This window comes from Arachis hypogaea, chromosome 10 (assembly GCF_003086295.3).
Source record: "Arachis hypogaea cultivar Tifrunner chromosome 10, arahy.Tifrunner.gnm2.J5K5, whole genome shotgun sequence".
NCBI classification, from domain to species: Eukaryota; Viridiplantae; Streptophyta; class Magnoliopsida; order Fabales; family Fabaceae; genus Arachis; species Arachis hypogaea.
In genome coordinates this window covers 89467705-89492189 of record NC_092045.1, presented here as the reverse complement: position 1 = coordinate 89492189, position 24485 = coordinate 89467705, and the positions used below count along the sequence as shown (strand labels likewise).

The window sequence follows — 24485 nt, the reverse complement described above, 5'->3', positions numbered from 1 at the left end:
TGGGTGGTCCATCAGTGATCTTAAGGGTATTAACCCAGCCAGATGCATGCACAAGATCCTATTGGAGGGTGACGCTAAGCCAGTGGTTCAACCACAGAGGTGGCTGAATCCAGCCATGAAGGAGGTAGTGCAGAAGGAGGTCACTAAATTACTAGAGGCTGGGATTATTTATCCTATTTCTGATAGCCCCTGGGTAAGCCCTGTCCAAGTCGTCCCTAAGAAGGGTGGCATGACAGTGGTTCATAATGAAAAAAATGAACTGGTTCCTACAAGAACAATTACAGGGTGGCGTATGTGTATTGATTATAGAAGGCTCAATACAGCTACCAGAAAGGATCATTTTCCTTTACCATTCATAGACCAGATGCTAGAAAGACTAGCAGGTCATGAATACTACTGCTTCCTGGATGGATATTCAGGTTATTATCAAATTGCAGTAGATCCCCAAGATCAAGAGAAAACAGCATTCACATGTCCATCCAGAGTATTTGCATACAGAAGGATGCCATTTGGTCTGTGCAATGCACCTGCAACCTTTCAAAGGTACATGCTCTCTATTTTCTCTGATATGGTGGAAAATTTTCTGGAAGTCTTCATGGATGACTTTTCATTATTTTGAGACTCATTCAGCTCCTGTCTTGACCATCTAGCACTTGTTCTAAAGAGGTGCTAAGAGACTAACCTGGTTTTAAATTGGGAAAAATGTCACTTTATGGTGACTGAAGGAATTGTCCTTGGGCACAAAATTTCGAACACGGGAATAGAGGTGGATCAAGCTAAGGTAGAGGTAATTGAAAAATTACCGCCACCTGCCAATGTTAAGGCAATCAGAAGCTTTCTGGGGCATGCAGGATTCTATAGGAGGTTTATAAAAGATTTTTCAAAAATCGCCAAACCTTTGAGTAATCTGCTAGCTGCGACACGCCATTTATCTTTGATAAGGAGTGTCTGCAGGTGTTTGAGATTCTGAAAGCTAAGCTGGTCACAGCACCAGTCATCTCTGCACCAGACTGGACATTACCATTTGAACTGATGTGTGATGCTAGTGATCATGCCATTGGTGCAGTGTTGGGACAAAGGCATGACAAGCTTCTGCACGTCATTTACTATGCCAGTCATGTTTTAAATGATGCACAGAAGAACTACACAACCATAGAAAAAGAGTTACTTGCAGTAGTTTACGCCATTGACAAGTTCATATCTTATTTAGTAGGATCAAAAGTGATTGTGTACACTAACCATGCTGCTCTTAAATATCTACTCACAAAGCAGGATTCAAAACCCAGACTCATCAGATGGGTGTTGCTTCTACAGGAGTTTGATATAGAAATAAGAGACAGAAAAGGGACAGAGAACTAAGTAGCAGATCACCTGTCCCAAATAGAACCAGTGGAAGGGGTGTCCCTCCCCCTTACTGAGATCTCTGAAAACTTTCCGGATGAGCACCTATTTGCCATCCAGGAAGTGCCATGGTTCGCAGACATTACAAACTATAAGGTAGTGAGATTCATACCCAAAGAGTACAGTAGGCAACAATCAAAGAAATTGATCACGGATGCAAAGTACTATCTTTGGGATGAACCATATCTCTTCAAGAGATGTGCAGATGGAGTAATCCATAGATGTGTGCCTAAAGAAGAAGCACAGAAGATCCTCTGGCACTACCATGGATCATAGTATGGAGGACATTTTGGAAGTGAGCGAACAGCCACAAGGGTCCTCTAATGTGGCTTCTACTGGCCTACTCTCTATAAAGACTCCCGAGTGTTTGTACTTAATTGTGATAGTTGCCAAATATCTGGCAATCTGCCTCACAGTTATGCCATGTCTCAACAAGGGATCTTGGAGATTGAGTTGTTTGATGTATGGGGTATTGACTTCATGGGGCCTTTTCCACCATCATACTCAAACACTTATATTCTGGTGGCAGTGGATTATGTATCCAAATGGGTTGAAGCTATTGCAACACCCACTAATGATACTAAGATAGTGCTGAAATTCCTCCAGAAACACATCTTCAGCAGATTTGGTATCCCTAGAGTACTAATCAGTGATAGGGGCACTTATTTCTGCAATAAACAGTTTTACTCTACTTTGGTTCAATATGGAGTTAGCCACAGGGTAGCTACTCCATATCATCCACAGACAAATGGGCAAGCTGAAGTCTCTAATAGAGAACTTAAAAGAATCCTAGAACAGACTGTGATTAACCGTAGAAGGGATTGGGCAAGAAGCTTGGATGATGCTATGTGGGCATACAGAATAGCATTCAAGACCCCTATAGGAACTTCTCTATACCAGCTTGTGTACGGAAAAGCCTGTCACTTGCCAGTGGAACTGGAACGTAAGGCCTATTGGGCAACCAGATTCCTAAACCTTGATGCCAAGTTAGCAGGAGAAAAATGATTGCTCTAGTTAAATGAGCTAGAGGAATTCAGACTCAATGCTTTTGAAAATGCAAAAAATTACAAAGAGAAAGCAAAGAGTTGGCATGATAAGAAACTGTCATCCAGAGTCTTTGAGCCAGGGCAGAAAGTTCTACTATTTAATTTTAGGCTCAGATTATTCCCCGGGAAATTGAAATCCCGGTGGAGAGGACCATATGTGATTACAAGTGTGTCACCATATGGTTACATAGAGCTTCAGGATAATGATTCTAACAAAAAGTTCATTGTTAATAGACAGAGAGTTAAACATTATCTTGAAAGTAATTTTGAGCAAGAATGCTCAAGACTGAGACTTGATTAAAAGCTCAGTAATAGTCCAGCTAAAGACAATAAAGAAGCGCTTGTTGGGAGGCAACCCAGCCATTAACAAAGCTTATTATTCAATTAATTGATTTTTATAGGTTCATATTGATTTTCTTCAAAGTAGAATGGCAATTTCATGAGTTCACAGAGTCATAGAAGGATTCAGAGGATAAAACAGCAAAAAGAAGCTCACTGGTGCGAAAAAGCCAGTAAGAGCTGTTTTGGGAGTTGAACGCCCAAAAGAAGCATCTATTGGGCATTCAACGCCAGTAAAGATAGCAATCTGGGTGTTAAACGCCAGAAAGAAGCATCTTCTGGGCGTTAAACACCAGAAAGAAGCACTTTCTGGGCGTTGAACGCCAGATTTACAGCGTCCTGGGCGTTCAAAAAAACGCCCAGTGACAAAGGAATTCCTGCCGTTTAACGCCATCCAGAAGCAACAGCTGGGCGTTAAACGCCCAAGAGAAGCTACAGATGGGCATTAAATGCCCAAAATATGCAGCGTTTGGGCGTTTAACGCCAGGATTGTGAGGAGGAGGTGAATTCGTTTTCAACTCAAATTTTTTCCATTTTTCACGTTTCAATTCATGATTTCTTGCATAAACATGTTACAAACTCCTACCTTTCAAACTTCAATTCTAAAAATTTTTAATCCTAATTTCTAAAATCCCTTTTCAATGATATCAAATATATCTTAATTCATAAACACAAATCCTTTTCAAATCCTCTCCAACTTCTTTTCAAATCTTTTTTAAAAAAAACTCAATTATCTTTTCAAATTCATCTCAAATCTTTTTTTTAAATTTAGATTTATCTTTTTCAAATATCTTTCATAACTTTTAAATTTTAAAATTACATCTTTTTCCTATCAAACTTATCTTTTACAAATCATATCTTCTATCTTATCTTTTCAAAATTTTCGAAAACCCACCCCCTACCCTTTAAATCCACGTTCGGCCTCTCTTCTCTCCTCCACAATTCAAAAATTGGCTCTCCTTCTATCTCTCTCCTTTCCTTTCTATTGCTGGAGGACAAGCAAACCTCTAAGTTTGGTGTGTTTATCCGTGATCACTAAGCCATACCCACTAAGATCATGGCTCCTAAGGGAAAGCAAACCACTCCAAGAGGCAAGAAAGAGAATATTCCAAAACTACTTTGGAACCAAGGGAAGTTCTTAACCAAAGAACATTCAGACCATTACTACAAAATAATGGGTCTAAGACCAGTGATTCCGGAAGTCAAATTCGATCTGAAAGAAGATGAATATCCGGAGATCCAAGAGCAAATTCGAAACAGGAGCTGGGAAATCCTAGCTAATCTTAAAACAAAGGTGGGAAGAAACATGGTTTAGGAATTCTACTCTAATCTGTGCCAAACAGACAGGCAGAGAATATCTGGAACTGCCCTCTATGACTATCGGACTTTGGTCAGAAGAAAGATTGTTCACATCCACCCTAACAAAATCACGGAGATCTTTAAGCTACCTCAGCTGAAAGATGACCCAGACTCCTTTAATAGGAGAATGATGAGAACAAATAAAGGCCTGGACAAGATTCTAGAGGACATATGTCTCCCTGGAACCAAGTGGACAACCAGCACCAAAGGCGTCCCAAATCAACTCAAGAGAGAAGATCTCAAACCAGTCGCCAGAGGCTGGCTGGACTTCATTAGGCGTTCTATATTTCCCACTAGTAATCACTCTGAAGTCACCATAAAAAGAGCAGTAATGATCCATTGTATTATGTTGGGAAGAGAAGTGAAAGTTCATCAGTTGATTTTGTGTGAACTTTACATAATTACAAACAAGAACTCCAAAGATGTCAAAATGGCTTATTCAAGCTTAATCTCTATGCTATGTAAAGATGCTGGGGTGAAGATGGGAGTAACTGAGTATATCTCAGTTGAGCAACCAATCACCAAAATATCAATGGAAAGACAACAAGTGCAGGATGACCCCATCAAGAGGAGAGCACAGGAATTCCTCCCGGAGATCCCTCAAATTGAATACTGGGAGCGCCTTGAAGCATCTGTCACCAATTTACAAGAAGCTATGGAGCAACTAAAGGAAGAACAGCAAAATCAAAATAGCATGCTTTGCAAACTGCTTAAGGAACAAGAAGAACAAGGGCGTGAACTGGGGGAACTGAAGCGTCAGAAGCTGTCTCTTGAAGGGCCAAGCACCCCACAAATTAGAGGAGCATCCACCTCCTAAAATAAAGGTTGTTGAGTCCTAATCTTAGTTTTAACTCTGTGGTAATCGTTCTATTTTGGGAATTTACCTTAGAAGTTATATATGAAGTAGTAGTAATTAGTATCTCTATTTTGATTTTATCTCTAATTAAGCTATAATTTATTTTTCTCATCATCATCAAACATGAACAAAATAGTAGATTTTTAGAATAAAAAGGCAATATTTTTTCGAGTTCTTAATAAGGAAAATTCTAATTATTTATATGTGGTGGTAATACTTTTTGTCTTCTGAATGAATGCTTGAACAGTGCATATTTTTTATATTGAATTTTATGAATGTTAAAATTGTTGGCTCTTGAAAGAATGATGAACAAGAGAAATATTATTGTTGATCTGAAAAATCATGAAATTGATTCTTGAAGAAGAAAAAGCAGTAAAAAAGGCAAAAGAGGTAGAAAAAGCCAATAGCCCTTTAAACCAAAAGGCAAGGGTGAAAAGGATCCAAGGCTTTGAGCATCAATGGATAGGAGGGCCCAAGGAAATAAATCCAGGCCTTAGTGGCTAAATCAAGCTATCCCTAACCATGTGCTTGTGGCATGTAGGTCCAAGTGAAAAACTTGAGACTGAGTGGTTAAAGTCGTGATCCAAGGCAAAAGAGTGTGCTTAAGAACTCTGGACACCTCTAATTGGGGACTTTAGCAAAGCTAAGTCACAATCTGAAAAGGTTCACCCAGTTATGTGTCTGTGGCATTTATGTATCCGGTGGCAATACTGGAAAACAAAGTGCTTAGGGCCACGGTCAAGACTCATCAAGTAGCTGTGTTCAAGAATCAACATACTAAACTAGGAGAATCAATAATACTATCTGAACTTTGAGTTCCTATGGATGCCAATCATTCTGAATTTCAAAGGATAAAGTGAGATGCCAAAACTGCTCGAAAGCAAAAAGCTACTAGCCCCGCTCATCTAATTAGAATCTGAGCTTCACTTAAAACTCTGAGATACTATTGCTTCTTGATTTCTTTTTATCCTATTTTATTTATCTAGTTGCTTGAGGACAAGCAACAGTTTAAGTTTGGTGTTGTGATGAGCGGATATTTTATACGCTTTTTGGGGGTAATTTCATATAGTTTTTAGTATGCTTTAGTTAGTTTTTAGTATATTTTTATTAGTTTTTAGGCAAAATTCATATTTCTGGACTTTACTATGAGTTTGTGTGTTTTTCTGTGATTTCAGGTATTTTCTGGCTGAAATTGAGAGAGCTGAGCAAAAATCTGATTCAGGCTGAAAAAGGACTGCTGATGTTGTTGGATTCTGACCTCCCTACACTCGGAATAGATTTTTTGGGGCTACAGAAATCCAATTGGCGCGCTCTCAATTGGGTTGGAAAGTAGACATCCAGGAATTTCCAGCAATATATAATAGTTCATACTTTACGCGAAGATAAATAACGTAAACTAGCGTTGAACGCCAGTTCCATGTTGCATTCTGGCGTTCAGCTCCAGAAACAGGTTGCAAGTTGGAGTTAAACGCCAGAAACAGGTTACAACCTGACGTTTAACTCCAGAAACAGCCCAGGCACGTGAGAAGCTCAAGTCTCAGCCCCAGCACACACCAAGTGGGCCCCAGAAGTGGATTTCTGCACCATCTATCTTAGTTTACTCATTTTCTGTAAACCTAGGTTACCAGTTTAGTATTTAAACAACTTTTAGCGACTTATTTTGTATCTCATGATATTTTAGATCTGAACTTTATACTTTGTGATGGCATGAGTTTCTAAACTCCATTGTTGGGGGTGAGGAGCTCTGCAGCGTCTCGATGAATTAATGCAATTATTTTTGTTTTCTATTCAAACACGTTTGTTCTTATCTAAGATGTTCATTCGTGCTTCAATATGAAGAAGGTGATGATCCATGACACTCATCACCATTCTCAACCCATGAACGTGTGCTTGACAACCACCTCCATTCTACATTAGACTGAATGAGTATCTCTTAGATTCCTTAATCAGAATCTTCGTGGTATAAGCTAGAATCCATTGGCAGCATCCTTGAGAATCTGGAAGGTCTAAACCTTGTCTGTGGTATTCTGAGTACGATTCAAGGATTGGATGACTGTGACGAGCTTCAAATTCGCGAGTGTTGGGCGTAGTGACAGACGCAAAAGGATCAATGGATCCTATTCCGACATGATCGAGAACCGACAAATGATTAGCCGTGCTGTGACAGAGCATTTGGACCATTTTCACTTAGAGGATGGGAAGTAGACATTGACAACAGTGATGCCCTACATACAGCTTGCCATGGAAGGAGCCTTGCATGTTTGAAAGTGAGAAAGCATTATGTTACAGGGATTCAGAAGACAAAGCATCTCCAAAACCCCAACATATTCTCCATTACTGCGTAACAATTACTTATTGTATGCACTTTCACTTTTTACAATTAAAACTAAAAGAACCCTATTGGTATCCTGACTAAGAATAATAAGATAACCATAGCTTGCTTCAAGCCAACAATCTCCGTGGGATTCGACCCTTACTCACGTAAAGTATTACTTGGACGACCCAGTGCACTTGCTGGTTAGTTATGTGGAATTACATAGTGTGAATGTAATTTTCGTGCACCATGGACTAAAATCTGAATCCTTAATTAACCTAAACTTCTCACCTAACTTAGGAAAATCCGTGTAATCACAATACAAGATCTAACTGCCCATTAACTATGTTTACCACATATTCATGCATCCCAAATTTAAGTACAACTCATATGCATTGATATTATTACTCTAACTTGGGGCATTTTGTCCCCTTTTATTTATTTGCTCTTTTTCTTTTCTTTTTCTTTGATTTTCTTGTATTATATATATATTCTTTTGTTTTTTCCAATGCATATGATTAAGGTATTGAATGCATAAACATGTTCTCAATATTTTTCACATTTTCACAGAAAGTCTAACATACTCAATTCCCAAACCAAACATTTCCAAACCCACTTTCCCCACACTTAATTCATGAGCACTCTCACTAGTCTAAGCTAACCAAGGATTCAAATTAGGGACATTATTGTTTTCCGCTTAGAGTTAGTGATGTGGTAAAATAAGGAATAAATGGGACAAAATAGGCTCACAAATTGGTTTGCAAAGGAAAATGAAAGGGTAAGGCCATATGGGTATGTAAGCTTAGTGAAACAAAGGCTTCAATCATATAAGTGCATGCATACATCAAACAATGGAAATATAGAATTAAGCAAGACAAAGATCACAATTTTAGAGAGAAAAAACACACCAAAAATAAAATATTGGTTGATAAAATGCAACCAATTCAAATAAGCTCAAAAATCTCACAGGTTTTGTGTGTTCGAGCTCTAAACCATGTTCCAAAATAATATTTCTTCAAACAAGTTTTTCAAAAAGTTTAATTCAAATTAGTGAAATGCTATAAAAAGTTTTCTTGAAAAAGAAAATATTACTTCAACCAAGTGGTAAAACATGCACAAAATCAAACAAACATGCAATTACACATGCGAATGTAACCACTTAATTTAATAAAGAAAACTAAACATTGGTGTTGAAAAAGAGAATAACTAACCCACGGAGATCGGTATCGACCTCCCTACACTTAAAAATTGCACCGTCCTCGGTGCATGCTGAGATGTGCAAGTGGACAGGTTGCTAAAACTGATACTTTTTTTTCTCTAAAGATTGTGCGGCGGACTTGTTTATTGCTCCAGTTAGAAACTTTTTCTTTACCCCTCTTTGGTGGCCAGCCTGAAAGAAGAGAAAAAAGGAAGAAGAATGACCCACAAACAAAAATATAAAAACAGATAAAATCTAGGTGGGCTAATGCCAAATAGTAATGAGGTTCTCAACTACATGGTAGCTACAACATGTAAGTGAGAAAATAATAGAAGCATAGGGCATGGCAACTAAATAGTAAACAAGTCAAGGAGTGCTCGAAATAATGCAAGAAATATGCAACAGTTGAGTAAGAAAATTTTTAACAGCAATGGAAAAATAATAAATTTAGAAAAGAAAATAAAAATATGCACAAAATTAAAATACAATGAATGAAAGTATGCAAATAAATTAAGTAAAGTAGAATGAAAGTGAAGATGGATGAGAAGTGAAAGAAAGGAAGAAGAAGTAAGTAAGAAAGGAGGAAAGAAAAATTAGGATCGGGGAAGAAAAGATAAGATTTTTTGCGCTGATCTGGATAAAATATGCGGCGCAGGCGACGCGGACACGTGGGTCACGCGATCGCATGAGTTGCGATATTTTCAAGTGACGCGGACGCATCGGTCACACGGACGCGTGACTTGGTTTGTGCCATTGGCGCGAGAGCAGCCTCGCACTCGCGCAACTCTCTGTCTCATACGCACTTATTATTGCCAAAAATTTAATTGACGCGTGCGCGTGCGTTGGTCTGGTTTAGAAAATGACGCGTACGCTTCAGGGACGCGTACGCATGGATGCGTTGGTGCCTAAGGCATGCCTCCAGCCATGCTCCCACATGACTTTCTGTTCATTCTTTCTTTTTGTCGCATGCACATATGACGCGGACACGTCAGCGACGCTTGCGCGTCGCATGCTCTTTTTTTTATGCAGTATGCAGAATACAAAATGGAGAATGCAGAAGAGTATGCAGAAATAATAAGTGAATACTAAGAAAAATAGAATAAAATAAAACTAAGAATAAAATAAAACTAAGACTGAAAAAGAACGATCATACTATCGTGGGTTGTCTCCCACCTAGCACTTTTAGTTAAAGTCCTTAAATTGGACATTTGGTGAGTCCCTTGTTATGGTGGCTTGTGCTTGAACTCATCCAGGAATCTCCACCAATGTTTGTAATTCCAATGGCCTCTGGGATCCCAAACTAGGCATAAAGAGCCTTCAAGCAAGTTAAAGCAAGTGACAAGGCCCCAAGAGTGTTGATTGCTAGACTGAATTCCGGGGTCCCAAACCTTGCTTTTGCACCCGTCCTTTTGTTGACCATCTTTGTTCCAACTGGGTGGTAAGCAATCCAAATTCTCACTGAGGCATCCAAACAGCTTCCTAGACCCATACAATTTAGTATTCTTCCAACCATGATAATTCAGCCGTGAGCTCCCCACTACAATGAACCTAGGACTGTGTTTCCAATCACTAACCATCTCCCTCTTACTCTTAAAGCCACAAAGAGTTCTAAGTTGACCATCCGTCTCTAGTAGCCCATATTCAAGTGGGAAAGTAAAGGTCAAGGATAAGAATTTTACCCACTTGAACGTTGTGTTGGATGGTAATGGCCTTGAGAGAGGTGTTTCTAATGATCTTCCAAGCTCCACTCCCTTGTACTCTTCTATGACAACTTCCACCTCCTTGCAAGTTTCTTCAATTTCAACCTCTTCCTCTTGGTAGCTTTCTTCCATTTCAATCTCCTCTTCACTACTTTCCAAGGGCATGGGAGGTTGTGCTTCTTCTTCTTGAACATCCATCTCTTGATCAACCTCTTCCAAGTCTTCAACCATGATATGCCTTGGAGGTTGTACACCCTCCTCAACATCAAATTCAAACTCCTTAGAAGGGGCTCTATAACTAGGGGTTCCCATGGACATTCCGCATCTCCTAAGTCTTTGACCACTTTCTTCTCCTCCTTGGGAGGCATGGCTTCTTCCAATTGCTCCAACACAAAGTCATGCTTCTCACGGTCCACTGGGATTTCTAGTGTCTCCTTCATGCTGCGTTTCTCATTAGATTTTCCACATGAGGGCATGGGGGCTTCTTGAGTGTCCAGACGTCGGGAGTCTAATCAAATTATCGCTTGCCCCAGCTGTTAAATGGTTGCATTAAGTCGGTCCACTGTCTCCTTGAAACGATCCTTTGACTCTTATTCCACCGGGATAACATAATTAAGATCATATGGTTCTTGGATTGATGAATATGGACATGGTGTATATGGAGGTGGTGGTTCTAGATACGGTTCATATGTCTCATAAGGTGGTTGGTATGGTGGATATGGGTTAGGGTCATATGGAGGTGTTTGGTGGTAAAGGGCTTGTGAGTATGGTGGTTCAAAGCTATATTGAGGAGATGGTTCATAGACGTGTTGTGGTGGGTATTGAGTGTCACGAAAAGGTCCACCATAACCATTGTCTTGGTATGCATCATGGAATGGTTGTTGGTTATAGCGCATTGGAGGGGGTTGTTGCCAAGAAGGTTGATCAAATCCTTGTGGCTCCTCCCATCTTTGATTGTCCCAACCTTGATGCATGTTCTCATTGTAATCTCCTCTTCCTGCAATACAATTGTAACTAGACTCATAGCCAAAGGGGTGAGAGTTCATAGTAGTAAGAGAAAATAAAAACAAAAACTAATAAAAAAAATTAATGAAAATAAACTCCTAAAACATAGAAACACTGACAACAATATAAGATAAAGATTTGAAAAAAATTTTAAATTTTGAAAAGGTTTGATTTTTAAAATTTTAAATTTAAATTTTGAAATTTGAATTTTGAATTTTAGAATTTTAAATATTGAAATTTGAAATTTTGATTTTTAAATAAGATAAGATATGATTTTGAAAAAGATATGATTTTTAAAAAAGATTTGAATTTTGAAATTTAAAACTAAGATAAGATAAGATAAAAAATTTAAAATAAAAATTTGAATTTTTTTTGTAATTTTTGAAAAAATTAATTAAAATAAAGAGAAAATATATTTTTGAAATTAATGAGGAAAGAGAAAAATAATAAAAAGATACCAAATTTAGAATTTTTAGATCAAAGTGAAGAAAACAACCAAGAACAACTTGAAGGTCAAGATGAACACGAAGAACAACTTGAAGATCAAGAAAGAACAAGGAACATTATTTTCGAAATTTTTAATAACTAAATAAAAACCAATAACCTCTTAATTTATGAAAAAGTAAAAATAAAAACAAATAAACAAGCAAAAAGCAAATATTTACAATAACCAATAATAAGGCACACGTTTGTAATTCCCCGGCAACGGCGCCATTTTTGACGAACTGATTTCTATCGGTAAAGAATTTCACAAAAATATATTGCATTGTAAGTATAGTTTCTAAACCAACAGAAAATCTTTTCGTGCAAAAGTTTTGCTTGTCACAAATAACAAAACCCAATAAAATTTATAACCGAAGTATTGAAACCTCGGGTCGTCTTCTCAAGGAATTGCAGGGAGGTGTGTATAACTAGGGGTGTTCATGGTTTGGTTAATCCAAAAACCAAACCAGTTTTTTGGTTAACCAAAAATATAGTCTTGGTTATTAACCAAATTGGTTTTACATTAAAAAAGTGGTTATTAACCGGTTAATAAAATTCAAAACCGGTTTTTAACCGGTTATTTTTAAAAAAACCGGTTTTCAAAAAATAACCAGTTTTTACATAAAAAAAATCGATTTTCACCAAAAAACCGATTTTTTTACCAAAAAACCGGTTTTTACACAAAAAAAAGTTATTTTTACACCTAAAAACCATTTTTTACACAAAAATTAATTTTTTCACATACAAAAACCCAAATTTTTTTACTTTTTTTTTTAAATTAATTTTTGTAATCTAAATTAATTTTTTTTTCTTTCTAAATAATTTTTTCTTTCAAATGCAACTCCCTTCGCCCTTCCCCTGTAGCCTAACTGCCTAAGAAAGAAACAAGTGCAACTCAAGAATTGGATATAGTTTATGTACAATACTCTTGATGCAAAAAAGAAAGTGAAAAATCAAGCTCAAAAGACCCAGACTAGCAAGTTTTGGTGAGTATAGCTTCAACACTAAGGATCTGTGTCATGGCTCTGAAGCATCTCGACCACTTGGCTCATAGTTGGTCTTGCATCTTTGTCTTCCTCTACACATTTCAAAGCCACTGCAACTAAGACCTTCATCTTATTCACAAAAATGACATTCCAACTGCTATAATTGTTGATACCAATGTCCCCATCCAAAATTGACATTGCAACTGCTATAAGTTGTGCCTCAAAGTCTCAAACAAACCAACGTAAACATAAGCATAAATATAAACATAAACATAAGCAAGTCTAATCATATATGGAAAAGTAAGTCTAATATCTTTACCACCTAAGTGTTTAGAACATAACTAAAGAAAACATAAACAATCCAAACTTTCTAGTCATCTTCAAGTGCAATTGAACCTGGACCCACTGAACAAGTAATGTCCTCTGATAAAATCAAATCTGTAAAAAAAAAACTATAATTATAAATTTAAAAAATTTATAAAGACTAATGGAATAATTTAATTAATTTTATTCATCATTTGAATCTACATAATTAATTTTATTCAATTTACCTTGCTCGACCTTTTCAAGCTCTTCGAAATTCTCAGGTGCAAGAGAAGAGAAAAAATCTCCTTTAAGCCAATCTTCGGTACATACAAGGGCTTCTATCATCTTAGGAGTCAATGAGCTACGATATTGATCGATGATTCTTCCCCCCATACTAAAAGCAGACTCGGAAGCTACTGTTGAAACTGGTATAGCCAATATGTCCCGTGCCATATTTGCTAGGATGGAAAACCGATTCGAGTTAGCCTTCCACCATCCTAGAATATCCAAAGGCTTATCATCTGGCTCACAGTCTTCATTCAAATAACGATCAAGCTCAGATTTAAGATTGGATTTGCGACCGGTTGATCGACGATATAACCCCATATCATAAATGTCTTTGGCTTTATCACTTGCACTCGGTTGGGAGAGGGTATCATCTTGGTTTCCTTCATCTGCACCTTGATATAAATTATAAAGTGAATGAAGACAAGAAGACAACTTTGTCTTCAATTCACCGTCCACTTCCACACCAAAAGAATTAACTAGGCACCACTCAACATAATCCAACTTATGGCAGGGATCTAGAACTACGGCAATTAACAACAACATGTTAATAGTTTTTGCATTTCCCCAATACTTGTTGTATTTTGCTTTCATCTTACTTGCCATAAGACTTATGCTCAAATCATCATCATCACGATATTGTTGAATCCTCCTTCCAAGAGCAAACACTTCTTTCATGTATAAGTTACTAGTGACATAAGAGGATCCAGAGATGCGAAGTGTAGCATCGTAAAACATCTCTAAAAATGGTAAGACGGACTTAGCATAATCCCAATCTTGAAATGAAGGTACCCCTCTTCCCTTGTTTAATTCTTCAACAAATTTTTTGTCTTGCATCTCTAATAGCTCAAATGCCTTCTGATGCTTTAAGGCTGCTACTAACATTAAGTATGTAGAGTTCCATCGCGTTTCAACATCTAGGCAAACAAGAGTCTTATATGGAATATTCTCTTGTGCAATACATGCCTTAAACCTAGTTAATCTTGAATTTGAAGATCTGACATACTTCACAGCATCTCGAATTTTGGCGACTGAATCATCAATCTCCTTCAATCCATCCTTCACAATCAGGTTTAAAATATGCGCACAACACCGCATATGGAGATACTCTCCATTCAAAACTGAACTCTTCCAAGAATTTAGTCTTCTTTGTAAATACATAACTCCTACATCGTTAGACGATGCATTATCAACTGTCAAACTCAAAATCTTGTTCAACTTCCAGCTATTCAAGCAAGCTTCAACATTTTGAGCCATAATCTCTCCCGTGTGGCCGGTGACTTGGCAAAAATTTAGTATTTTTTTTTGCAACTTCCAGTCCACATCGATGAAATGAGCAGTCAAACACATATACGCCATATTCTGACATGAACTCCAGTTATCAGTTGTAAGACAAACTCTTCCTCCGTATTTGGAAAAGTATTTTTGAAGTTGAACCTTCTTTGTTTCATGGAGCACCAAGATGTCACGTGCCAATGTAAAACGTGAAAGAGTATTGAATCCTGGTTGCAAGGCCGCTGAATATTCTTTAAAACCTTGACTTTCTACAAATCGAAAAGGAAGCTCCTCGCGAACAAACATTGATATCAATTTTTCTCGAGCATATTCTGCATCAAACCTACCCACTTGTGCTTCTGGGCTAGGCGATGTGCCTGTTTTCTGTCGTTTGCCTCTATCTGAACCGGGATTGCTTATGCAAATCTTTAAATGTGATCTCATTGCACTTGTTCCATTTCCGCACTTGATCACTTTTAAACAGTGTTGACATTGAGCCTTACTTTCATCATCAGGGGTTCTCTTGAAGTGCACCCAAACTATTGATCGATTTTTGCGCTCAGATGATGTGGTTGGGAGAGGAGGTAATGTAGAAGTCGAATGCTCTGCAGACTCTGAAATGGGAACATCACGATCGGCTACCTCATTCTGAAAAAGAAGCCATAAAATCTAATTATTAAATACTTTAACAATATTAAATCTGTAAATATATACAAATTAAAAGGACATAGGATAAGTTGAAGAAAATAATACTTTGCTGCATAATGGTAAGAATCCTTTATACACATGAAGAAAAAAATTACATAGGATATAAAAGTCAGGAAACTAAAACTGTAAATACATAGAAGTTAACAATCAACTTGTTATATGGTACACCAGCCAGTCATGCATCATCAGATATCTACTGATTTGATCAAAGTTTCGATTCTTGTGTGGTAAAAACCTACTGCATAAATGAAGAATAGGATAAAAGGGGAAAAATTGAAGGAACATAGGAGCTGCATTGATGAATAGAAGGGCAACAACCGATGCAACTTGCATTCTTAGATCACATACATATACATAGTAATGAATCATTTGAATTCATCATGATTTCCTAAACCCTAACAATCCATTTTGTTCTTGTTTATCATCAGAGTCGTACAACCTTATCATTCCATTTCTTTTTCTTGGTCCAGAACTTGATTTAAAAAGAGCTATCAATATATATACATAGATATATAAGCCTTAAAGACAAAGCAAATAAGAATGTCACCAATATATTCTTCTCCCTGTTGCTATCTTCTACGTAGAAACATAGATAGTGAATTAAAGTTGGAGAAATTAAGATAGAAACAACATGTACACTGGTAGTAATATACACTCACATGTAAGTTACATGAAAATCAATCCACAATAAATAAAACTCCATTGTCAAACCCTTACATAACATCTACACTATTTACATGAACTCACAGAATCCTATAACACTTCAAGAAATTAAGAACCAAGCAGGCATTTTAAAATAAGTAGTGCATCCACTCTTTCTCTTGAAAATTTTTCATGTGAAGATTATTTCATCTACTAAATCTTTGAAAATATTCTCTTCTAGTTTGACACTTACACTTTAGTTTCTTTCTTACTCATTGCAAGAAACTGCTGATAAATATCACTTTTGTCACTGAAATAAAAACATCACATCGCACCAAGGGCCCACATTCTAAAATACTGTTGAAATCATCTATTGTCATTGTATTTTTTTGCTAATCACTACATTGATCTGTCTCTTCATTTTCCTCATAAGACCACAAGAAGCAAAGCTTTTCTTTTTTTCTTCATTCAAGCAACCAAGTATAGCTTTTCTGGAAATTCAGGAACAAAACATATGGCTACTTCTAATCCAGAAATAGGATTTTGTGGACAAATTAAGGTGGGGACTAGTGAAAGCAAGCACTCCTAAGTCCAATACTATACTATACTCCTAAATTGAGTTGTTTCCATTGCCTATACTATAGTTGCTACTTGCTAGAGCGAAAGATTCAAGGCAGTAAATAATGATAAGAAAAAGAAGGCCAAGGCAGAACACAGTTAATGATTTTTAGAACAAAATTCTATTTACAACAAAAATTAGAACAATAAAGCCAGAAACATGTATAAGATAAGTTAGTTTTCTTCAACTAAATAATGATTTTTCATATGATTGCTAATTGAACCAGAGTTAATACACTTCTTACTAAAGTTCTTGAATCAATGTCACCATTTGAAGTGTTTTTATTATCCCTCTTATGCAGCATTGTTCAAATTCATCATTCATCCCTGCAACTTCAACTACTAGTCTATCTAATTCTAATTCCTATAAAAGATTAGGAGATTGGTTGTTGGTTTTATTGATTAGTTAGTTAGTGATTATAGTTAGCCTCAGTAACCATATTCTGTTATATATATATATATATATAATCAAGTAGCACAATACATATAGAACACTTACGTATTGGCTTAAATCAGCAAGTAGATTTTTTATGAAATCAAGTTTTAGGGGGGTTCAATTTGAAAATTCATACACTGTATATAACACAACTAGCGCTACATATATACTATATATATTATGGTACATGCATGAACCAAAAAAATAATAAATGAGCATGGCAATCAGTTCATCAAGGATTCAACTACTACTTAGTTTAATTAGATATTTTTCAACAAAAAGTGAACCACAGTGAAGAAGAAACTTACAGCAGGATCCATTGAAATGGAGAGTTCAAATGTTCAATACTGAGAGATTTTAAAATCTGCACATTCAATCCATTGAAGTGAAGAAGTCAGTATACTCATGAAGGAACAAAACAGAACAAATCAACAAAAAAGAAAATACCCAGATAACAAATAACCCAGATAAAACTCAGAATTCAGAACCAAGGGCAAGGATGAGGCTTACCTCAATTGATGAGCATGAGCTCCGACGAGCCACCAACAAAAGAATAAGAGAACCGAAAAGAGAGAAGACAAAGTCGTGAATGGAGGTCGAGGCAGAGAGACAGAGTCTCGAATCAAAGTGAAGACGGAAGACTCGAACTCGAAGAGGTAGAGGCCGACGAACCACCGGCGAGCTCCGACGAGAGGCAGAGAAGAAGAAATGTTGACGGTGGCGATTCCGCGATTGGCGAAGAGTGGATTTGTTTTTGTTGAAGAGGATTTGTCGAAGAGGAGAAGAAGTGAAATTAGGTTTTATTTTAATTTGGTTAACCGGTTTTAACCGGTTAAAAACCGGTTTTTTTTATTTGGTTTTGGTTAACCTATTTTGAAAAATATGGATATGGTTTTTAAAATTGTTTTATAAAACTGGTTAACCAAAATGTAGTTATGGTTTTTTAACCGGTTAACCACATTTTGGTTTTTTTTGCACACCCCTAGGTGTGTTTTATTATTGGTTATGGAAAATAGTATTTTTGGATTTTGGAAAGGTTTGAACAAGAGAAATAAATTGCAGGAATTAATAAATCAATAGCTAAGAAAACTCTTAGCAAGGTATGAAAATTAGAAGTCATATCCTAGTTATCCTTATCAATTGTGATGAGAATTGCTCGTTGCTCCCACTTAGTCAACCTCTAACTATGAAGGTAAGTCAAGTGGATAAATCAATATGAACCCTCAAGTCCTAGTCAATTCCCAAAGAAAGACTAGAGTTACTGGAATTCAAGTTAATTAGCAACATCCAATTATCAATTAACAAAAGAGTTTGATAACTCAAGAGTCTCTAATTACTCAACCAAAGCCAAGAATATAGAAAGCTAAAAAAAATATATATCTGAAATACCTCAAATTGCATTAATAAAAGAAATCAAATCTAACATAGAAAAGTTCATAAATTAAATTGGAAAAATAAATAAAAGGAACATTGAACCTGGAAATTGAGAAGTAGAAATCCTAATCCTAAAAAAAATCCTAAATCCTAAAACCTAAGAGAGAGGAGAGAGTCTCTCTCTCTCTAAAAACTACATCTAAACCTAAAAATTATGAATTATGAGAAGTTGTGTCTGTATGGATGCATTCTCCCACTTTATAACCTCTAATTTGTGTTTTTTGGGTCAAAAATTAGGTCAAAAACAGCCCAGAAATCACCCCCAGTGATTTCTGGTTCGTACAGGTCACTGCAAAGTCACGCGGAAGCGTCGTCCACGCGTTAGCGTGTATTGGGTTTTTGTCAGGTCACGCGTCCGCGTGATCCATGCGTTCACATTGCCTGGCTTTGGAGAAGCTATAGCAAATTATATATCGTTGTGAAGCCCCGTACGTTAACTTTTCAAAGAAACTAGAACTGTGTCATTTGGACCTCTGTAACTCAAATTATGGTCAATTTAGTACTAGAAGGTCAGGCTGGACAGCTTTAGCAGTTTTTTCAGTTTCTTGTATTCCTTCCACTTTTGCATGCTTCCTTTCCATCCTCTAAGCCATCCCTGAAATCACTTAACGCACATATCACGGCATCTAATGGTAATAAGAGAGGATTAATATTAGCAAATATAAGGCCAAAGGAGCATATTTTCAATCATAGCACAAAATCAGGAAGGAGAATTTAAAGCCATGCATTTTGTATGAACAAGTGTATGAAAGATTGATAAAATCTACTCAATTGAGCACAAGATAAACCATAAAATAGTGGTTTATCATATACTCTAAGACTGCGAAGGAGCACAAAAAGCACTTGCGAATAATTCTACAAATCTTGAAAGAGAAGAAGCTCTATGCAAGGCTTTCTAAGTGCGAGTTTTGGAAGGAAGAAGTGAAGTTCTTAGGGTATGTGGTAAGCCAAGAAGGCATAACAGTGGATCCTGCTAAAGTTGAAGCAGTGATTGAATGGAGACAGCCAACAACTATGATGGAGGTGAGAAGTTTCTTGGGGTTGGCTGGGTATTACTGAAAATTTATTAAGGGTTTCTCGTAGATTGCGTTGCCTATGGCCAAGTTCACTCGTATGGATACGCCATTTTTATGGACGTCTGAATGTGAAAAGTGTTTTCAAACTCTAAAGCATTCGTTGACTACATCACTAGTGCTCGTATTGCCTAAACCCCATGAACCGTTTGAACTGTACTGTAATGTCACAAAGGCTTAGGGTGTGTGCTGATACAACACTAGAATGTGGTGGCTTATGCTTTGCAACAGTTGAGGCTGCAAGAACTAAATCATCCCACTCACGACTTGGAATTTGCTGTAGTTGTGTTTGCATTGAAAGTTTGGAGGCACTATCTTTGCGGAGTAAAATTCTGAGTCTTTTCTGATCAAAAAAGCCTGAAGTATCTCTTTGATTAGAAAGAACTCAATATGCATCAGAGTAGATGGATGAAGTTATTGAAGGACTATGATTTTGAATTGAATTATCATCCGGAAAAGCGAATGTGGTAGCAGATGCCTTGACCAAAAAATCTCTAAATATTACTTGGATGATGATTAAGTAAGAAGGGATGTTGAGTAAATCTGTAGATTTTATGTTGGCCAATAGAGAGGTGGCTATAAGTGTTTGCTTAAACCAGTTGTATATCTGTAGCAACTTCAAGGCTAACATTCAAAAGGCTTAGCAGGATGATCAAGGAGTATAGAAGATGCTGCAGACAATTGGGCAAGGAAAATAAGGAGAGGTTACCCAAGACAGAGAGGGAATTTGGAGACACAAGGGGGAAAATCCGTATACTATACGTAGGAGATCTGTGACACGAAGTGTTGACAGAGGCTCACAAGAGCATGTTTTCAATTCACCCTGGTGTTATTGATGAGCAGATAATTTATACGCTTTTTGGCATTGTTTTTAGGTAGTTTTTAGTAAGTTCAAGCTACTTTTAGGGATGTTTTCATTAGTTTTTATGTTAAATTCACATTTCTAGACTTTACTATGAGTTTGTGTGTTTTTCTGTGATTTCAGGTAATTTCTGGCTGAAATTGAGGGACTTGAGCAAAACTCTGATAGGAGGCTGACAAAGGACTGCTGATGCTGTTGGAATCTGACCTCCCTGCACTCGAAATAGATTTTCTGGAGCTACAGAACTCCAAATGGCGCTCTCTCAACGGCGTTGGAAAGTAGACATCCAGAGATTTTCAGAAATATATAATAGTCCATACTTTATTTGGGAATTGATGACGTAAACTGGCGCTCAACGCCAGTTCCATGTTGCTGTCTGGAGTAAAACGCCAGAAACACGTCACGACCCCGAGTTGAACGCCCAAAACACGTTACAACTTGGCGTTCAACTCCAAAAGAAGCCTCAGCTCAAGGATAGATCAAGCTCAGCCTAAACACACACCAAGTGGGCCCCGGAAGTGGATTTATGCATCAATTACTTACTCATGTAAACCCTAGTAGCTAGTCTAGTATAAATAGGATAATTTACTATTGTATTAGACATCTTTGGTCTCAGTTTTATTTTATTCTTCATCTGAGGAGACTATTCATCACGTTTTGGGGGGCTGGCCATTCGGCCATTCCTGAACCTTTCACTTATGTATTTTCAACGGTGGAGTTTCTACACACCATAGATTAAGGGTGTGGAGCTCTGCTGTACCTCAAGTTTCAATGCAATTACTATTATTTTCTATCCAATTCGAATTATTCCTATTCTAAGATATTCGTTGCACTTCAACTTAATGAATGTGATGATCCGTGACACTCATCATCATTCTCACCTATGAACGCGCGTGATTGACAACCACTTCCGTTCCACCCTAGACCGGGCGCATATCTCTTGGATTCCTTAATCAGAATCTTCGTGGTATAAGCTAGAATTGATGGCGGCATTCATGGGAATCCGGAAGGTCTAACCTTGTCTGTGGTATTCCGAGTAGGATTCCGGAATTGAATGACTGTGACAAGCTTCAAACTCTTGAAGGCTGGGCGTTAGTGACAGACGCAAAAGAATCAAGGGATTCTACTCCAACCTGATTGAGAACCGACAGATGATTAGCCGTGCTGTGACAGAGCATTTGGACCTTTTTCACTGAGAGGATGGGATGTAACCATTGACAACAGTGATGCCCTCCATACAGCTTGCCATAGAAGAGAGTGATAAAATTGGATAAAAGCAGTAGGAAAGCAGAGATTCAGGAGGAGCACAGCATCTCCATACGCCTATCTGAAATCCCCATCATTGGATTACATGAGTAACTTTATCTTTATTTTATGTTTATTTACTATTATTTGATTTTTCAAATTCCATAATTTATTTAAATCCGCCTGACTGAGATTTACAAGATGACCATAACTTGCTTCATACCAACAATCTCTGTGGGATCGACCCTTAGTCACGTAAGGTTTATTACTTGGACGACCCAGTACACTTGCTGGTTAGTTGAACGGAGTTGTGACCACACATAGTAAAGAGCTATTATCTCGAATTAAATTTCATACAAGTACAAAGAGTACGAATCATAATTTCGTCCACCAAGTTTTTGGCGCCGTTGTCGGGGATTGTTCGAGTATGGACAACTGAAGGTTCATCTTGTTGCTCAGATTAGGTAATTTTCCTTTCAAAAAAAAGTTTTCAAAAAATCTTTCAAAAATTTTTCTTTATTTTCGTTTTTCTAAAGAACATTTTCAAAAAAAATAAAAGAAAATACAAAAAAATCAGAAAATCATAAAAATCAAAAATATTTTATGTTCTTGTTTGTGTCTTGAGTGAATTTATAAGTTTGGTGTCAATTGCATGTTTTAAAAAGATTATTATGCATTTTTCGAAAATTCATGCATTCATAGTGTTCTTCATGATCTTCAAGTTGTTCTTGGTAAGTCTTCTTGTTTGATCTTGATGTTTTCTTGTTTTGTATCTCTTGTTGTTTTTCATATGCATTTTTCGTTTGTTAGAGTCCATGCATTAAAGATTTCTAAGTTTGGTGTTTTGCATGTTTTCTTTGCATAAAAAATTTTTCAAAAATATGTTCTTGATGTTCATCATGATCTTCAATAGTGTTCTTGGTGTTCATCTTAACATTCATAGTGTTCTTGCATGCATTCTTCATTTTGATCCATAAAGAAAAGAGAAAAACACAAAAATGACATTTTTTTCTCTCTCATCTTTAAAAATTCAAAAATCAAAAAAATATCTTTTCCTTTTTTTTCTCCAAATTTTTGAAATTTTGGGTTGACTTGATCAAAAATTTTTAAAATTAGTTGTTTCTTACAAGTCAAGTCAAATTTTCAATTTTAAAAATCTTATCTTTTTAAAATCGTTTTCAAAAATCATATCTTTTTCATTTTTTTCTTTTTTTCGAAAATTTTCCAAATTGTTTTCAAAATATTTTCAAAATCTCTTCCTTATCTTTATTTCAAAAATTTTGAAATTACACTAACAATTAATGTGATTGATTCAAAAATTTGAAGTGTGTTACTTTCTTGTTAAGAAAGGTTCAATCTTTAAATTCTAGAATCTTATCTTGTAGTTTCTTGTTAGTAAAGTAATTAATTTTAATTTTAAAAATTAAATCTTTTTCAAACATATCTTATCATATCTTTTATATCTTATCTTTTTATCATATCTTTTTCAAAAATTTGATTTCAAAATATCTTATCTAACTTCTTATCTGCTTATCTTTTCAAATTTGATTTTAATATATTTTTTAACTAACTATTTGACTTTTTATTTGTTTCTTATCTTTTTCAAAACTACCTAACTACTTTTCCCCCTCTAATTTTCGAAAATACCTCCCTCTTTTTCAAAAAAAAAAATCTTTTTAATTGTTTAAATTTTAATTTTAAACATATCCTATCTTTAATTTTCGAAAATCACTAACCACTTTTTCAAAATTATTTTCGAGATTCTCTATCTCTCCTTCTATCTATTTATTTATTTATTCACTAATACTTCTCTTCATCTCTCTTCATCTCAGATCACCACCTCTATCCTTACCCATTCTTCTTCACTACTCTGCCCTTTTTTTCTTCTACTAACATAAAGGAATCTCTATACTTTGACATAGAGGATTCCTCTTTCTTTTCTTGTTCTCTTCTTCCCTATATGAGCAGGAACAAGGAAAAATACACTCTTGTTGAAGCTGATCCAGAACCTGAAAGGACTCTGAAGAGAAAACTAATAGAAGCTAAACTACAACAATCCAGAGGCAACCTTTCTGAAATTTTCGAATAAGAGAAGGAGATGGCAGCCGAACCCAACAACAATAATGCAAGGAGAATGCTTGGTGACTTCATAAAACCAACGTCCAAATTTGATGGAAGAAGCATCTCCATTCCTTCCATTGGAGCCAACAATTTTGAGCTTAAGCCTCAACTAGTTACTTTAATGCAACAGAACTGCAAGTTTTATGGACTTTCATCTGAAGATCCTTACCAGTTTTTAACTGAGTTCTTGCAGAATTGTGAGACTGTTAAGACAAATGGAGTAGATCCTGAAGTCTACAGGCTCATGCTTTTCCCTTTAGTTGTAACAGACAGAGCTAGAACATGGTTGGACTCACAACCTAAAGATAGCCTGGACTCTTGGGATAAGCTGGTCACGACCTTCTTGGATAAATTCTTTCCTCCTCAAAAGCCGAGCAAGCTTAGAGTGGATGTTCAGACCTTCAAGCAAAAAGATGGTAAATCCCTCTATGAAGCTTGGGAAAGATACAAGCAGATGACCAAAAAGTGTCCTTCTGACATGTTTTCAGAATGGACCATATTAGATATATTCTATTATGGTCTATCTGAGTTTTTCAAGATGTCATTGGACCATTCTGCAGGTGGATCCATTCACCTAAAGAAAACACCTGCAGAAGCTCAAGAACTTATTGACATGGTTGCAAATAACCAATTCATGTACACTTTTGAGAGGAATTTCGTGAATAGTGGGACGCCTCAGAGGAAGGGAGTTCTTGAAATTGATACTTTGAATGCCATATTGGCTCAGAACAAAGTGTTGACTCAGCAAGTCAACATGATCTCTCAAAGTCTGAATGGATGGCAAAATGCATCC

General features: G+C 36.5%; 1 protein-coding gene across 1 annotated transcript; it reads right to left on the bottom strand.

The window, feature by feature from the left end:
* Positions 1–12705: 12705 nt before the first annotated feature.
* On the bottom strand, positions 12706–15594 carry LOC112717711 (zinc finger BED domain-containing protein RICESLEEPER 2-like). The gene is made up of 4 exons (XM_072204232.1): positions 15580–15594; positions 13239–15201; positions 13084–13125; positions 12706–12914 (listed from the first exon to the last, which is right to left on the bottom strand). Exons 1-4 carry the CDS (start codon positions 15592–15594, stop codon positions 12706–12708), a joined length of 2229 nt encoding a protein of 742 aa, XP_072060333.1.
* Between the last annotated feature and the right edge of the window lie 8891 nt (positions 15595–24485).

What these genes read in the sequence shown, in the direction of transcription:
- LOC112717711 (XM_072204232.1), bottom strand. An exon ending in GCTTGAAAAGGTCGAGCAAG is followed by an intron (nt 13,126 to 13,238) that starts GTAAATTGAATA and finishes TTTTTTTTACAG; the next exon opens with ATTTGATTTTATCAGAGGAC. An exon ending in TACTTGTTCAGTGGGTCCAG is followed by an intron (nt 12,915 to 13,083) that starts GTTCAATTGCAC and finishes GGTTTGTTTGAG; the next exon opens with ACTTTGAGGCACAACTTATA.